The 17,208-nt window shown below is 49.7% G+C and overlaps 2 protein-coding genes across 4 annotated transcripts in view; one reads left to right on the forward strand and one right to left on the reverse strand.

Annotated features, from left to right (window-relative positions):
- CLDN25 (claudin 25) overlaps nucleotides 1–588 on the forward strand; it is an 870-nt gene extending 282 nt beyond the window's left edge. The window contains exon 2 of the mRNA XM_009273422.1: nucleotides 1–588. This exon is cut by the window's left edge and continues 4 nt beyond it. Within this exon, the coding sequence (XP_009271697.1) occupies nucleotides 1–588 (588 nt within the window).
- Nucleotides 589–3,698: 3,110 nt separating this feature from the next.
- Nucleotides 3,699–17,208, reverse strand: part of USP28 (ubiquitin specific peptidase 28) — a 28,138-nt gene continuing 14,628 nt past the window's right edge. For all 3 annotated transcript variants that reach the window (XM_009273461.2, XM_009273446.2, XM_009273454.2), the window contains exons 14-26: nucleotides 16,069–16,283; nucleotides 15,757–15,827; nucleotides 15,205–15,433; nucleotides 13,050–13,253; nucleotides 12,130–12,269; nucleotides 11,754–11,939; nucleotides 10,725–10,820; nucleotides 9,550–9,728; nucleotides 9,377–9,455; nucleotides 8,904–8,983; nucleotides 7,674–7,797; nucleotides 6,619–6,817; nucleotides 3,699–4,939 (exon numbers count right to left, since the gene is read on the reverse strand). In XM_009273461.2, coding sequence (XP_009271736.1) covers nucleotides 4,764–4,939; nucleotides 6,619–6,817; nucleotides 7,674–7,797; nucleotides 8,904–8,983; nucleotides 9,377–9,455; nucleotides 9,550–9,728; nucleotides 10,725–10,820; nucleotides 11,754–11,939; nucleotides 12,130–12,269; nucleotides 13,050–13,253; nucleotides 15,205–15,433; nucleotides 15,757–15,827; nucleotides 16,069–16,283 — 1,978 coding nt within the window. In that variant the 3' untranslated portion in view covers nucleotides 3,699–4,763. The remainder of the gene's footprint in view (nucleotides 4,940–6,618; nucleotides 6,818–7,673; nucleotides 7,798–8,903; nucleotides 8,984–9,376; nucleotides 9,456–9,549; nucleotides 9,729–10,724; nucleotides 10,821–11,753; nucleotides 11,940–12,129; nucleotides 12,270–13,049; nucleotides 13,254–15,204; nucleotides 15,434–15,756; nucleotides 15,828–16,068; nucleotides 16,284–17,208) is intronic.

Below are 17,208 nucleotides of genomic sequence, written 5' to 3' on the forward strand. Positions count from 1 at the left end.
GTGCCGCTCTGGAAGAGCCTCAACCTGGACCTGAACGAGCTGGAGGTCTGGACCATGGGGCTCTGGCAGGTCTGCATCGCCCGGGAGGAGGGGGCGGTCGAGTGCCGAGCCCACGGCTCCTTCCTGGCGCTGCCCCCCGAGCTGCGTGTCTCCCGCCTCCTGATGTGCCTCTCCAACGGGCTGGGGCTGCTGGGGTGTCTTCTCGCCGCCCCGGGCCTGGAGGGCTGGAGAGCCTGCGAGGACAAACCCGGGCTAAAGCGACGGCTCCTGCTCGCCGGGGGAGCGGTGTTCGGCACGGCGGGGATGGCCAGGCTGGCGCCGGTCTCCTGGGTCGCCTACAACACCGTCCTCGACTTCTGGGACGACACCATCCCCGACATCGTCCCCCGGTGGGAATTTGGGGAGGCCACCTTCCTGGGGTGGTTTGCTGGAGCCTTCCTTGCCGCCAGTGGGCTGCTCCTCGCCTGCAGCGCCCGCTCCACGAGGACAGCAACGCCACCAGCCCCCACCTGCCGCCAGCCCCCTGCCACGCAGGGTCCGGCCGGGGGCCACCACCCGCACCCCAAAAACACAGACCTGGTCATCTAGGGACTCGGGGCGCTGTGCCCTGCGCACCTCCTGGCTCTTCCCATTGCCGGGACGGCTCCTGCATGTTTTACAGGATGATTTGCCACTTCCTACGGCAGCCCTGCAGATTTTTTTCCTTCCTCTGTGTCTCTGCTTCACTTTTTCTTTTTTAAGGAGCAACAGCTTTCCCCGCAGCACTCGCCGAGCGAGCGTGGGAAGGCAGCGAGGCAGAGCAGTGGGCAGTACTCTGTACTCCTGGTGACATTTGTGGTAGGGCCGCTTATTGACGACGCTGCGCTGGCATCCCCTGCGAATCCCCCGTAGCCAAGTCTGTCGTGGTTAAGAGCTACGCCCCAGCGTAGCGGCTCATTCCTTGCATGTCCGTATCACTCTGATGTATTCGCAATAAATCACCACGGTCGTCGGCAGCGTGTTTCTGTGCTCTGAACATGCAGCTGCATCTTGCACGAGGCGTGGCACAAGTGGGGATGAAGGGTGGGAGCTGCAAGGGGCAGCGCTGCTGCTCCAACGATGCTTTGGTCTGTCCGGAAAAGATTGGGGGGGGGAGAGAGAGCAAGGTGGCAAACAAGGGGGAGAGGGAAAACGAGAGACGAGGCGGTGCCGAAGACCGCTCCTGCTGCAGAGGCAGGATGCCAGCGGCCGCATCCCCTGCAGTAGCCTCATCTTCTCATGGCTAAGATGATGAAGCCGTAAGCGTGCCACAGACCTTCGTGTGGAAAGTTCCTCAACTGTATCGTTCACCTGTGCACAAGAGGCAAGAGCGGTGTTTTGCGGGTGTCCTTAACCGTTTCTTCCACATTTTCCCGATTCAGCTGTGAAAAAATAAAGCCTGCTCGCACGCCTCTGCGCGACCAGCAGCACGGAACATCAGGCTGGATTAACACCCGGAGTCCCGACAGAAGCCAGGCCGCTGCTACAGCACTGGTTAAAAACCGAGTTCACCGCTGGTTTAATCCCTGCAGGCTAAGAGCCGCCGGCGCGTGACCGAACTCAAGGAAGCCCCCAGCCAACACCGGCATTCCTGGGGGAAGCAAAGGCCGCTTTCCTCCCAAAGTCCCCTTTTGAAACCTGCCCTTTGCTCAGCTGAAGAGGAGAGAAAGGAGCCGGTGGGCAGGGGGAGAGAGACAAGAGATTATCCCCAGGCGTTTCTCACGCTGCCTGGGCTTGGGGCACGGCCGGTCCTGCGGAGAGTTAAGAGGGGAGAGGCCGGTGCTCAGTCCTTCCTAATGAAGATCAAGGGAGGCAAAACAGGAGGGCGGCATTCTTGGCTGGCGAGCGAGCGTGCTTTCCAAAGACCTGCACCCGCTGTTAGCTGCCCTGGAGAGGTCTGACCAACCCAGAAAGCAAAGAGAGAGAGTGTTTTGGCTGCACCCTGTCACCCACGCCCTTGGGAAACGGGAGGACAAGACACCCAGCAAAGGTTTCCAGCTTCGGGACACTCCTCCCTTCCAGCCCGATCCAACTATCACGACGTTCCAGGTATCGGCCTGCACTCGTGAGAAGTCTTTGCTTTTTTTTTTTTTTTTTTAAAGCAGGCTTTGGACATCGGCTGGATATTTCACTTGCTGGCAGCAACAGAAAGAACGGGGCAGAGCTACTGTCTTGCAACGGTGGGAATAACCTGATTCTCCTAATTCAGGATTCTCTCCCCAAACCACATCCTCCTCACCTGCAAGTCGGAATGATGCAAGAGCATTGCAAAAGCTGTCTAGAGATTCCGAGCCGTCTGCCGGCTGGGAGGAGTGAGCGCAGTGACCGAGCATGGGGTGTCACGGCCCCGGGGTCTCTGTTCAAAAGTTCAACCTGTTCACTCATTGCAGTCAAAGCACCCCGAGGAGTAAGTTGGAGGCCTCATCTCCTTCCGCTCTCCGTCACGACAGCGGGGAAAAACGCCGAGAAAGCAGCAGCCCCGGCTCCACAGCATCCCGTTACCTGGAAGAGGCACGGCTCACTGTTTGGACACGGCTCACTGTTTGGACACAGGCAGCTTGGGTCTCTGCAGATAACGGCGCTTCCACTTTATCGCAAACAACTGGGAGAATGCAAGATTCTCCCACGGGAGCTGTTTATTCCTACATAACGGGGAAACGCGCACCGACGGGACGGTGGGACCGTGCTGACAATTTCCGCTCTGCTAATTACAACAAATTTTGCACTAGGAACGAGTCCTAGAAACATCTGTCTAATTTGTTGGGAAAAAAAACCTCACCCGTGCGTGTGTCTCTCCCCTCTTCCTACGCTGCTGACAAGAAACCTGTATTTTGTCAGAGCGATGCCAGCAGCAGCAGGTAGAAGGGTGCCATTATAACATAGGCTCGCGTTAGCGGCTCGGTACGTAATGAAACGTTTCAATTCCCCAGTTAATAAAGAAAACAGAGCTTTTGGCTACAGGAAGAGTGCGGTTTTCCTTCCTCTTTACTAGTTTAATGCGAATGCTTCTCTACTGCTGCTTGCTTGGGAACGGCAGACTCCCTCTTCCGAAACCCCACGGGTTAACGCAGCGCGGCTTGCAACGGGAAAGGGCTCCAGAACAGATTCTCTGCTCCGAAGAACAAGACTCGAAAGAAACCTCCCAGCATCGATAACGACCACAGACGTTTCCTCAGGACCTGCCTTCCCAGCCTCTCCCCAACACGCTTCTCTGCACGCCTGCTCCAAGCCTAGCTACGCTCCGAGTCACCAGACTCACCCGTTTTGCTGCTAAAGCGTACGAAATTCCTGTCCCAGGAGCTCCCAAGCGCCCCGCTGTCTTTGCAGGAGACCCAAGATGAGCTCGCGAGCCTGCACCCCGTCCTGCCTACCTGGGAGCTTCATCAAGCTGCAGAAGTTTCTGCGTTACGCCTGTTTTGCTGCTAAAGCATACAAAATTCCTGTCCCAGCAGCTCCCAAGCGCCCCGCTGTCTTCGCAGGAGACCCAAGATGAGCTCGCGAGCCCGCGCCCCGTCCTGCCTACCTGGGAGCTTCATCAAGCTGCAGAAGTTTCTGCGTTACTTTGCCAAGGTTGGTGGTTTTTTTTTTCTCCTTCCCTTTCTTCGTCTTGAAGCCAGGAGGAATCTTAAGGCATAGCACCGGAGCGAAATAAAAACACGGAGGGAGCTTTTTCATTCTAACATAGAACAAAGGCTTTTATTGCACTTCTAGAAAAACCTGCATAGTCCTAACAAACAGGATTCCCCCCCTCCACTCAGAACATTTGGTTTAAAACACCTGCCGCCGCCCGCCGCTCAAACGCCAAGTACAGGCTGCCCCCAAAAGGAAATGCAAACGGGGCACATTTTTTACAGAAAGTCAACTGGAAAAAAAAAACCCAAACCCCACCACCAACAAAAAAGGAGCCGATTCTAGCCCTCGCAGTTGTCATCAACACTAATCCGGCACTGAAAAATCCACCAGAGGCGAGAAGGAAGTTTGCCTTCCGATCCGAGAGGGGAATATCCTTTGGGGCGGCGTGATCTCCCTCAACAACCGGTAAGCTATCGCTGTAGCACGATTGTGCGGGAGACAATCTTTACAGCCCCGTCCCGTCTCCTGTTGCTGCCACTAATTGCTCGTGCCTTCCTCAGAGGAAGACTCCTGCATATTGTCTTTTAAAATACAAAAGGCAAACGCCCGCTTGACTCGACCAAGATATGCGGCTGCACGCGTGACTGCCCCCACGGTAGAGAGCGTGAGCCACCGTTCCCCTCCGCCTCCCGATCACACAACTCGGACTCCTGCTAGCAGGCGCTTGGCAAGATCTGAATGTATAATCTCTGATCATTCGGGTAGAGGTAAATGCGTCTGACAGATCAACGACAGCTCGCAGCCCGGCTCACCAGAGGAGCCGGTCTCTTGCTCTGCTGCCGTCACAGGCCCAGGGACCCGCGTCTAGAGAGCTGCCAGAACAGAAGAACCTCCTGAGATGGCCCGGGGACCCCACGGCAGGGGACGGTGCTGCCAGGGACCCGGCGCCTCACGCTAGCACAGTGGTTCAGGTCCTTCGCGTTACCGCTCAACGTTTTATCTCAAAAGTGCAATACTGCTTTTTATTCGTTCGTATTTACAAAGAACACAGCTCTGAAGCCGAATCGCCCCTTTCTCTTCCCTCTCCCTTTCAAACGCTGCCCGACGGGAGGACCCCGGGCAGGCAGGCGGCCTGCGGTGTGTGTACCACGCCACGGCGGGGAGTCCGCGGTCTATTTCACAGTCACGGTCGAGGCCCCGTGAATGGACTCCATCACGGCTGCAAACCGGCTGCAGAGGTCGTAGGGGGAGTTGGGCCGGATCTTCGGGGGCTCTTTCAGAACAATGACCTCGGTGGAGCAGTCGAGGAGCCGGGGGAGTAATTCGCCCAGCTTCATCTGCAGTTTCGCTGTCAAGGGGGAGAGGATGAAACAGTCAGTGGCACCGCAACAGTAAAAGACCAGATGGCAGAGGGCTCCAGGGCCGCGAGCTAAAAAGCTACGACGCCTTTCAGAGAACCGTCTCCCAGCGCTGAAAACCGCCCATCTCCCCCAGGCAGGGATGAGCAGCGTCTGCCGAGGCAGAGGAGGCGTCGCACCAGCTGCCGGCCTGGGTCTCACTCAGTCCTCAAGTCCTGCCCACCTACCCAGGGCTCGTAAAGAGGGAAGGCTCCACTGCCACCTGGCTGCCCCGGGGACAGTGCCACGTCCCACCAGGGTATCGCGTTTTCCCAGCAAAGGCGCTGTACCGGCTGGCGAGTCAGAAGTAACTACGTGTTTCAAGGCGACGCTCAAATACTGATTTGGCATTTGAAGGAAACAGAGCGCGCTTTACAGCCCGTAACGTCTCAGACCTCGGCAGGTCAGCCCGTACTGAGGAGGCATTGTCCGGTCCTGGTAAAGGACTGTCCCCCAGGAGCAGGCCACACCGGTGCCACCGGACCGCGCGTTAAAGGACAGGCACTTCGGATGAAGGAACGCAGGCAGAAGGGGGTGACGCTCGAGCTAGCTCACGTGACCCGGGAGGTGCAAGCAGCCTCCTTCTGCTTCTTTAAAATCTTCCCCGTGGGTAAACGCCGTTGCGGCAAGGCCAAGAACGGGAAACTTGCCTATTAGCATACATTTATCCAACTTTTGTTCTTTACAACAGCGCTTTGAGAATAAACCTCTGTGGTTTTGCCTTATTCTCCCGGGGCAAGTTTACCCCCTGCTAATGACAAAACCCCTGTAATGACTCCCCAAACCTTCAGACACAGATCAAGGGGGTCGAAACCCATTTCTCGTACCAAAAACGACCTGAGAGGAGTCGTGGGAGCCCGACTCCAGACTGCAGAAGGAAATACAGAACAAGAACAGCTATCCAGAACCGAAATTCAGCCATAAAATGACAAACCTCTCTTCAAAATGCAAAGATCCTCCGAATCTGCTAAATGACTCCCCAAACCTTCAGACACAGATCAAGGGGGTCGAAACCCATTTCTCGTACCAAAAACGACCTGAGAGGAGTCGTGGGAGCCCGACTCCAGACTGCAGAAGGAAATACAGAACAAGAACAGCTATCCAGAACCGAAATTCAGCCATAAAATGACAAACCTCTCTTCAAAATGCAAAGATCCTCCGAATCTGCTCCCGCATCCAGTCTCCTGTAACGCTGGCCATGTTTCTGGCCACAGGTAAAACCTGTTCCTCCCTCCCGAAGAGGAGCATGCCTCTGCAACTCAGCCTGCCAGCGTTCACCTGCCATCTATGGGGAACCCTCCGTTCAGAAAGACAAACCAAACCCCAAACCCTTCTAAGGTAACGCTAAGCCCTTCTTTTGAAATTGGCTTTTCGCATTTCAGGGAAGAGGAATCCTTCTTCTGCAGCTTTAATGCAAAAGAAGATTAAATTCCTCTACGGCATAATTCAACGGATGATTCAAACACATTCCTCCTCTCAGAGTCGGAAGCACCCCGACGTGCTACAGTGCAAACGCCAGGGATCTCAGGAAGTGTTTTAAACGGTCCTGTAATTCCTTTCTAGTTCGGATCTAGACACTGCCCTGCCCACAAACAGCATGACAAAGGGCAGGCCGGCAGCCGTTCCCTACCGTCCATGTCTTCTCGTCCCAGGTAGGAGCACCAGCGGTTTCTCATGACCTCGATGGCATCCAGGTCCTCTTTGGAGATCTCGAAGTTGTTCATGAGGTGCATGCAGGGGATGATCAGCTCGTTCAGGATGGTAATGCCCTCTGCCACACGAGCTTCTTCACAGCTTACGAACAGAGATGCTGCCACCTCGTTCAGCTTCTAGGGGAGGAGGGAGAATCAGGGGAGAGACTTTCAAAAAGCAAGCACGGACCTCAGGTAACCAGCATGCTGTCGGGAAAGGCACGCAGCTCGGGCCCCTTCACCGATGGCCACGCAGCGACTAACAGAACCGGGCGCCAGGTTCTGGTGGAATAGCCACCTTTAATCACAGGAATCGCACCACAGGAAACAAACTGATAAATATATACATATTCATATACATAGGTGTCACTTACTATATATACGTACAGAGTACAGATAGCTTGTTTACAATTCTGGTTTTAAGATGCCAAGATCCAGATCCGCCTTTACCCAGATTCCCCGAGAGCCGTATGGCACATTCTTTCATTGAATTATTATTTCCTAGATTTCTATACTACTTACTTTGCTGGTACTCAGTAAGGGGCAGAAGCCACGGTAATAGGCGCAAGAGAGAGAGTTACACCGGGCTTGGCAACCATGGACCGTGAACTAAAAACAAAACGTCATTTTTATGCTGGTTTTTCGCCCCGGTGGAAAAGGACATCATCTTGCGCTCAGAGAGAGAAAGCCATTAATATTAGAAATAAATACTGGGGGGGGAGGAAGCGAATGGACAGAAAACGATGCAACCACTGAGTTAACAACGCGAGCACCGAGTTAAAACCCAAGAGCACGTTCAGCAGCATCCGAACCTTCCCTGAAAATGCAGCACGTTAACTGAGCCTGCTCCTGACAGGGGACGTGGTACGGTCCGATTCCCTGGGCAATGCACGCCAAGCAGCCGGTAAGTGAACCGCGCCACAGGAGCCGACATCACCCAGGCTGCTCCCTCCCCTCCTCTCTAAGAACGAGCGTAGAGCTCCTCGATACAAACCAGGAGACACTTCCTTCTGTACAAGGCAATCAGCGACTCGTTCACTCCTCTGTTGGTTCCTTTCACCAGCAGCTTGGTGTTGCTTTGGTAGGCGTAGACCAGGTAGGTGAGCGACTCCTGGAACCTAGGAGAAGAGTGTCAGCTCTCCAGCCCACAGGCTCTGCCAGGGTCACAGCTGCAGCGCAGTCAGCCGTGGCAGCTCGGGAAAAACTCTCCATTCGGCCCGAATGGTCACTAGGATCAGGCCCGACAGGAGAAACTCTATTTCCTTGCCAAAAATGAACAGACGCCCTGTGTCAAGCAATTAACGTTCCTTTTTGCCCAGTGTGCCAAACGAGCACCTTAGGAAGAGCCCCTGAAAGCCAAGTTGGTGTACAACTTAGCCTGAGCATGAAGACCTTTTTCCATATTGCTCCAGGAACTTTGCACTTTGGGAGAGTGCTCAAAGACGTGCAAGGTGGTCACGTTTTCAGTTCCTTTACATATTTCTAGCTTATAAACCCCTGGTGAGAAAAGAGAACAGCTGACAGAGAGTAGGTCGCTTCAGGGAAGCTCTAACGCGCTCTCGCCCAGCCTCTCGTCAATGTGCCCACCTGAATTTGGCAGTTCATCGCTGGTAACCGCCTCAGAATTCAATTCTGTTTCCATCCATGAATAATTTCTGAAAGCCAGTTTGTTTTCCGGATTGGAAAAATACTTTTCAAACTACAAACCTTTCACAAAATGGCACTGTCCTTCTCCATACTGCACTATTTATGTAAAATACAGGTTCTGAAACAGTAGGGAGAAAAAAAGGCCCTTTTCAAATTCTTGAGAGTCTAGAGAACTCCAAAGCCTGTGTTTGCGCAACGTAGAACGTCCAATTCAAGACAGTTTAATTTTAATACAGGAGTCCAAAGCTGGGGTGGGGGGAAGTAAGTGACGGCAATCACTCCTGCAAACCCATCTCCGGAAATGAAAATACCAAGCTCTGCTTCAGAGAGGGAAAAATTAGGGGAAGCTCTAAGAAACTAGCTAGTACCTCATCATAATGTTTAAACTGTTAACCGAGGTTGGCTGTGGATTCGAGAAAGGGTGATCAGCAAGTCAAAAAGAAAGCCCATTGGCCTCAAACACAAGACTGAGCTCAAACTGGCCATCGCGGGTCAGAAAGGAGGAGTTCTGTCACAGCGGCCTCTATTTCTAGGCTATAGCTTATCTCATCCAAACACATAATTAAAAGCAACTTACTTTCTATTCTGGTAGAGCTCCAACCCTGTCAGCAGGTAAACTGACACCTTGCGAAAAAGGCTGTAGTCTTCGTGCCATCTCTGTTGAGGAGCAGCAAGAAAGCTGAGCGTCAGCTTCACCCGTAACAAGCACACGCGCGTTTGACATTCCTTCGCAACTCAAAAGCGTATCAGATTTTACCCTTCGAAGGGTTTAAACATCTCTCATAAGCGACACATACATCAATTTAGTCAACTGCACGGACATTCCTCAAAGCTCAGGAGATTTCCAGTGTATTCCTTCTCCCTTTCTGCATCCTTCTGCAGACACGCGCTTCAGACGGCAAGGAAGCTGCCGACAGGCGCGCCAGCGACTGCTACATTGGCTGGTGCCGCGCCGCGCTCCCCGCTGCGCTCCCCGCTTCCCACGTGCTGCTTTGGACAGCACCAGTTGTGACAGCGCGAACGATCAGAGGCGGCCCTCTGGTCCCTTACCTTGTACTCCTCCATATCGACATCGTCAGGACCGATTTCTCTCAGCTTTGCTCGTGCTACCTTCATAATGCTAATTGACCTGCTCCGTGTAAGCAGAGATGGAGAAAATCAGAACAACGGCCCCGGCTGCTTCCAGATGAGAAAAGCCTCATCTCGGAATCCACGGCACAAACCTTTCGTCGTAGCTGAGGTTTTTGTCCGCAAACTGCTCAAGAAGGGTCCGTTCCACCACCTGCTGGGGAGCATTGTTTTGCAGGAAGTAAACGAGCACGTGCTGCAACCGGGCATCGTTCTGAGGGGTCGGGGTCTCTTTGGCGAGCAGGTAGAGCCTGGAGTACTCCTCGTGGAACGCCTGCCAACGAGACGCACGTACTCACACCTCCACTCTCCTGCCGTGGGAATGCCGCAGCAGCCGATACGAAGCTTAAACCCGTCCTGCAACGATGGGATTCCCGCGGGCGATACCTAGCCTCCGCTGCTTGGTTATATTCTAGCGGTGAACGGAAGCCTACGAACACCTGGAACTACAAACAAAAGGCATCCACACCAAGGCAAACCACATGCATGAAGCGTGCGCTTTTCACGAGCCCCGAGGTGGCGAAATGCCTTTCAGAGAGAGGGGGGCGTATAGCTGCCTTAGACAGCCTTGGTAATCCTCTTGCAAGTGCTGAGGTTGTCCACATCGATTGTAACACGCTTGTGTCTCTAGTAAGGCGCAAGAGCCTCTTGTGATTTGTACTCCCGTAGAGTAATAGCACGGGCGATTTCTCCCATGCGGCGTTTTTAGTTAAATCTACCTGCCTGTAAAATCTAACACCACCAGGTTCAGTATTCAGCAGTGCTTATTCTTTCAAATCCCTCTGTTCAACGCATACGTTTCTTGAGGACACATTTTACAAGAGAGGTCGCAGTAAGCGTGCACGCTCAGGACCAAAAAGAAAATTTCATGAGTGCTGGTTTATTTTCTGACGATCGCACTGCGGTCCTAGACAACAGATTCTGAAAGGCACGCAGAGAAAGTCTACGTTTTATAATCCAGATCAAGAGAGAATTACCAATACTAAAAGAATAAGCAGAATAAATAGTGGAAAGTAAAAAAAAAAAAAAGGCTGCTGTTTCTCCTGGGAGGAGGGAGCTCTTACAGGCTCTAAGAATTGTTTGGAACTGAAGGACGTGTTGTCACAATACGAGAGCAGAAACAGAAATGCAGGACAGAGAGGCCATTAACTAAAAAAAACCCTGCACAAATCACTCCCTTCGCATTCTCGATTAGGTCAATATAGCATAGATTCTTCATTCCGTGAAAGCAGACATCCATACTACTGGATTTAGCAAACAAATAAGATACCTTAACAAGCCCCGCTTCAGACCCATCTCGATCAAAGGTCTGGCGGGCTTTTGCAATAGCCAGGATGACACCTTGCATGGCCGGACTCAGCATCACCTACCACGGAAGCAGGAAAAGAAGCACAAACAAGAACAAGGAAAACGGTAACAGACAGGGAAAGAAGAGAAGGCACGGTGAAGGAAGGAATAAATTTTCGAAAGATAAGGTTTACAGGCAATCGTATGAATACAGGTGGAATAAGCCACAGCTGCGATTTACTTGTATGCTACTTACTCCACCTATCACGTGCACTTTACATGCAGGGTTTTTTTAAGCACTTAAAGGTCTAAAGGCTGGTCACTCCGAGCCCTGAATTTGTACATTCAGCAAGCGAGAACGTAAAGCACGCTAGCCAGAACCCCTCCGTGTCCCATTCAATCTTCTGAAGCAATACACGTAAGAGAGCAGTGCCTCGCAGCAGAGCATTTCGTTGTGCCAACTTCACACGAGCATATGTTAAACGTACTCAAGGAGTAACGGTCTCGGTATTTATGTGAAGTCTGACCGCACTTGTGAAAAAGACTGAACTTCCAAAACACCGCTTGAGTACGTATGAGTGCGGTTAAACAGTCGGATTCAAAAAAATCAGTAGCCAGGCTACTGTCAGTTATGCCATTAGCGGTTAATGTTCTCTGAGAGAGGGGATGAAACTCTAACTGAAGACAGTAAAGAGGCTTGCAAATAAATTAATGCCACTAGGATCGATTTTGATACAGTTGTGCCAGAAAGACGACTTCAAGGAACAACGTGCAGATCTAACGATTGAGCGCTTTTACAGAGCTGCTTTCCTGATGGCGTTTAGAAACGAAATTACCGAACGATTTGGTCTGGCCGCCTTCGTTTCCACAGTGGGAACACGTACTTTGCAAATGGCATTGTTTCCGTGACAGACTACTATCGCACCCAATCCTGGGAAAGCTCAAAGCCAGCTAACTACAAAGATATAGGTTAACGACCGGCCGTAATTAACCCCTGCACTGGGATCTGTACCTCCTCGTTATATCCGTCTGCATCGGATCTAACGGGAATCTTCCCCACGCTGGGGATTTCCACTTCAGAGACCTGTGAGCTAGTTTGGGCAGCAGACTCTGTTTCCTTAGCGTCCTGTGGTTGTTCTGCCTGAACTGTAAGGGCTGTGTCTCCCGGTTGGGCCTTCACTGGTTCTACCTCCTTGGGCTGTGGCCAGGAAGAAAAAGAAGAAAAGGAGTAAGAAAAACCAAAGCAAAACACAGGAAAGCAAAAGGGGACCGAGTGCAATGTGGCACAGCTACAGAATTACACAGAAATGGAAAAAGCAAAGGTCTGTCAAGGAGAATAATAGAGACACATGAACGGGTTGCTTCCTGGGCCAGGGCCCAGCTCCTACCTCGCAGAGAGCTGCCTCAACACCGTTCTTTTCATAGGCGTCGGCGGTGTTTGCAATGGCCTTGGCAGTCTGCTCCTTGGCAATCATGGCGTGTTCAGAGGAGAGCGAGCGCACGCTCTGCTCACAGACTGAAGACTGATCTGTTGGGACAGAGGTGTGGTATTAGTGAGCACGAACGGCAAGATTTCTTCTCCTCTCTCGTTCTCAAATGTTGTGTAGCTTGTCTATGCAGGATTAAACAGCTGCTGCGTTCATCCCAGAGGTGAAGGCATTTCACCGTGAGCTTGTGCGTACCCCTTTTCCGCGGGTATGGCACACACCATCAGGGATTGCCGAGTAACGCTTTCCCGCTCCAGAGGACGGCACTCCAACATTTTCTACTCGATATTTATTAAAAAAAAAAAAAAAAAAAAAAAAAAAAAAAAAAAAAAAAAAAAAAAAAAAAAAAAAAAAAAAAAAAAAAAAAAAAAAAAAAAAAAAAAAAAAAAAAAAAAAAAAAAAAAAAAAAAAAAAAAAAAAAAAAAAAAAAAAAAAAAAAAAAAAAAAAAAAAAAAAAAAAAAAAAAAAAAAAAAAAAAAAAAAAAAAAAAAAAAAAAAAAAAAAAAAAAAAAAAAAAAAAAAAAAAAAAAAAAAAAAAAAAAAAAAAAAAAGGTCTGGAAGTGAAATGAGATTAGCCCATTATGATTATATGAATGGAAAATAGCATTTCTGGTGACAAGCCTGGAAGGACGCACATGCAAAAATAGCAGAATAGCCTTCCGTATTGCCAGGACAGAGCCTCCACCAGCTGCCTTTGCTACCTCATCAACAGTTTCTCCTCGATACCTAGAAATTTATGCAAGGCTCCGACACAGCGGTAGTTTTGGCCAGCTGGCTGTTACTGGTTTCAACATGGTTTGCAAACTCAGACCTGGTATTACCTGGTCCTGATTCAGAAGAGAGGTCCTGCGACTCAGAAGCAGGTGAAGGCTCCATCTGAGGAATCTTGCAAGATTGCTCCTCCTCCCACTCCTCGGCCTCCTGCTCGAGTCGCCAGTTGTCCTCCTGGATGTAGTGTCTCAGCTCCGGGGGCAAGGCTTCAACTTCCTTCTCAAACTGTCCAACCTCTGAACCATCATCCTTGTCTGGAAGAAATGCAGGACCGGCATATAACAAAACACACAGTAGCAGGACACCGCCATTAGAGACTAAACAGATACGCAATATTATGGAAAGCCACAATCAAATTGGCCGAGGGATAAATGGGGAAAAAAAGCAACTTTCTACTAGCTTTGGAATTCAAGATGGCTCATAAGCAAAAGTGCAAAAGTAAAGACGAATCGATAGTTATCCGAAACAAAAACCAGTTTGGTTCTACCACTGGACGGCATTTATCACGGAGAAATTCCAGAAACAGCGCCTGCTGATGCAGTAGGTCAGAAATCCATCCTTGTTCAAGGGCTACCACTGTACAGGCGTCCTGGTTTCGGCTGGGATAGAGTTAATTTTCTTCCTAGTAGCTGGTACAGTGCTGTGTTTTGGATTTAGGATGAGAATAATGTGATAACACCCCGATGTTTTAGTTGTTGCTAAGCAGTGCTTACACCACTCAAGGGGGGGGGGCCCAGGCCAGCCGACCCAAACCGGCCAAAGGGATATTCCATACCATAATGTCATGCTCAGTACATAAACTGGGGGAAAGCTGGCCGGGGGGCGGGGACCGCTGCTGGGGGACTGGCTGGGCATCGCTCGGCGGGTGGTGAGCAACTGCATTGTGCATCATTTATTTTGTATATTCTTTTATCATTATTATTATTTTCCCTTCCTTTTCTGTCCTATTAAACTGCCTTTATCTCAACCCACGAATTTTACTCTTTTTTTTTTTTTCCTTCTGAATTTTCTTCCCCAATCCCACTGTCGGGGGCAGGGGGGGAGCAGCGAGCGAACGGCTGTGTGGTGTTTAGCTGCCTGCCGGGTTAAACCACAACAACAGAAAACTGTATTTAAACTGCCAGTAGCCGGAAAATTCACAATTCAGCTGGAGACGTCGTATCTACAACACTACATAGCGTATAAAGGTAGGGAGCTGGACGGATTCCATAGCGTGAGTGTCACGCTGGTATTTCTCAGCACTTTTTAGATCTACTTCAGTATTCAGTTCTAAAACTGCACAAAACCCAAGCAGTATCAGGTTTAGACAAGTCTTAAAATTTATCAAAAGCAAATGGCAATTCTCTACGCCAGATATTTCTTATGCGCCTGTTGTAAAAGCAAAGTGTCTTTGAAAAACAACAAAAAATGCATTAAATGGCGGGGGGGGGGGGGAAATCATGGGTTCATTGCAGAAACGGAACTGCCATAGGAGAACAGACAAAGAACAACCTCCAGATCCTCATCAGCCACATTTAGCAATGAACAGAATGCCAGTTCGCCATTGTTTCTTGCTATTTATTACATCAGAATGAACCACGCGTGAAATTATTAGGTTCTTCTACAGCTGTTTGCCATGTATAGTGCCACGTGCACGATAATTTCTCCACATAACTATTTATACATTGGCACTGCGAACATACTTGCAAGTCTAAGCCACTGTTACCAATAACTCATGCGCTAGGAAAGGCTGCGTAAAAAAAGAGCCCGTTTAGGTTCAATATAGCGATATCGCTAAAAAACAAGCCAACAAGTCGGAAAGGGTGATAAAAATGGGAGAAATAAAGTAGGAGGCGTTTCACGTGCCCTTATAAAAGAAACACTGGCATATAAACTGTATAAAGAGTCAAAGTGAAAAACACCAGCAGTAGATGCATGTTGAAAGCGGCGAATGGGGAGCTTGAATATTCATACACGTTAATAATACATAAAGTACTGTACCTAATCTCACCAGTGCAGTTCTTTCTTCAGTTTTCAACCCTATCAGGGATTTAGAAGTGAATCGAGTACGGAGCAAATTATTTCACTTCTATCTGGGGTGAAGTTTTTTGCGCAGTCAAAAGACAACTGTGCCAAAGAGAAGCTGAGGAACGTAACGATCACGCAGGCTAGAGAGACACGATAATACACAAATGTCTAATTAACCAGCAGATTTGGCTCCAGTACCTGCAACAAAGCGGGACACCTTATCACTTATGTACATCAGGCAGTAGGCACTGGCATTCTTCAAGCCTCCGAATGAATCTCGCTCCAATTCTTCCCACGACGATTCCGTCACCGAGATGTCATTGTATTTGAGCCAGCTTTTTCGAGGCTGGTCGTATATGTAGGCCCAGTAGTGACCAGCATTTGCTTGCCCTTCATGTACCAAGACCGCGTGCAAACGATAGGGAACCTGCAAGTTCACATGGACATAGTTTGCAGACGTACTTTTAGCAAATGAATTTGTCCGACCTCTGTACGAAAATTGCAAATATGTTCATAGCTGCAGCCTGGTACAAGACTCTCGATTCATATGGTACATTTCCTACTAAGTGAGAACTGGCTTTTAAGGGAAAAAGCAACAAGACTTTCATACAGAATCCTTTCTCTGCTTCATCATAACGTTGGGATTTTTTTAAATACAGTAAGGCGGACAACTTAAACTGACGGCTGCTGACAAAAAACAGTATCGGCCACATCAGTTTAATATTTACCTAACGAAGCTGCATTTCTTACCTGCTGGAGGAGAGGGTCGCAGTACATCCGTTCAATGGACAGGTTGATTCTGGTAATAGACTCCTTCAGATCTGCCAAGAACGTCACGAAGGAGAGAAACGCGTCACAATTAATGACTACTCATCAGGCTACGCTGGCCCCGTTCACTTCGAAAAGTTTGAAGCCACGCAGTAACTAGCAAATACACTTAACGCCAGGGCTGAAGCCTGCACAAGAGTAGTTGTGGATCACGACTCATCCAGGTGAAGCAACAGAGGGGAAATCAGGCTGGCGTTCAACAGAAAAACCACAACAAATACATCCAGGGCCAACCTTGCACGTCTTGTTCAATCTCGTTTCTCCATCGCTGCAGGCACGTCCGAACAAGGTTCAGCTCTTCCTCGGAAACCACGTGAGGAGCTGGCCGTTCAGACATTTCTGCTGGCGAACCAGAAGGCTGGAGCGGCGTACTCGATTTTTGCTGCGGCGAGGGATTTGCCAAAAAGAAAGCTGCATCTTCAGTCCCAGTATCCTTCCTTTCTAGTATGCTGTGAAGCAAAATCCAAGAGTAGTGGACAGCTTTTTCAGCCTCTCTCTTGTTTTTTCTCTTTTGGGAAAACAATATGAAATAAAGCAAACAACAACTGCTCCAGAGCCAGAGCAGGATTTCCCTCCCAGGACGGTACAAAATGTAAAGAGAACAATTACGTTGAAATGTACTTCTACCTTAACAGACCAAATTGAAATATGGGACAAACAAAAGCTAAAATGCTCACAGACCTCTGTAAGCACGGATCCACAACAAGCAATTGTAAAAATTCCTTCCCCTACTACTACGAAACTCATGTATTTACTCAGCTTAATTTAGAGCGTAAACCAACCGTGCTGGCCAGGTTTGTAACAGTCCAATATTGCAGTAATTTACTGGTTGATGAAGCAAAAAAATTAGTAGCCTAACCAAAAAAAGCACATAATTTAACTCAGAATTGCTGCTTAGACAAGGAATATGGTGATGCTTTTGGAAAAGGAAAAAGAACAGACTAGATGCGGTGTTATATTTACACAAACAGAACCAAATTATGAGCAAAGTAGCGACTGACTACTTGCACGGGCATTCGCACATTACATCATGCTCACAAGTGCTCGGATAAATAATCCGCTTTTAGAATCACAGAATTGTAGAATCGTTTAGGTTGGAAAAGACCTTTAAGATCATCGAGTCCAACCGTTAACCTGGCACTGCCAAGTCCACCATGAAACCACGTCCCTGAGCACCAGGTCTACACGTCTTTTAAATACCGCCGGGGATGGTGACTCTACCACTTCCCTGGGCAGCCTGTTCCAATGCTTGACAACGCTTTCGGTGAAGACATTTTTCCTCATGTCCAATCTAAACCTCCCCTGGCGCAACTTGAGGCCGTTTCCTCTCGTCCTATCGCTTGTTACTTGGGAGAAGAGACCAACACCCACCTC

The sequence above is a fragment of the Aptenodytes forsteri genome, unplaced genomic scaffold, assembly GCF_000699145.1.
Source record: "Aptenodytes forsteri isolate BGI_AS27 unplaced genomic scaffold, ASM69914v1 Scaffold187, whole genome shotgun sequence".
Taxonomy (NCBI): domain Eukaryota; kingdom Metazoa; phylum Chordata; class Aves; order Sphenisciformes; family Spheniscidae; genus Aptenodytes; species Aptenodytes forsteri.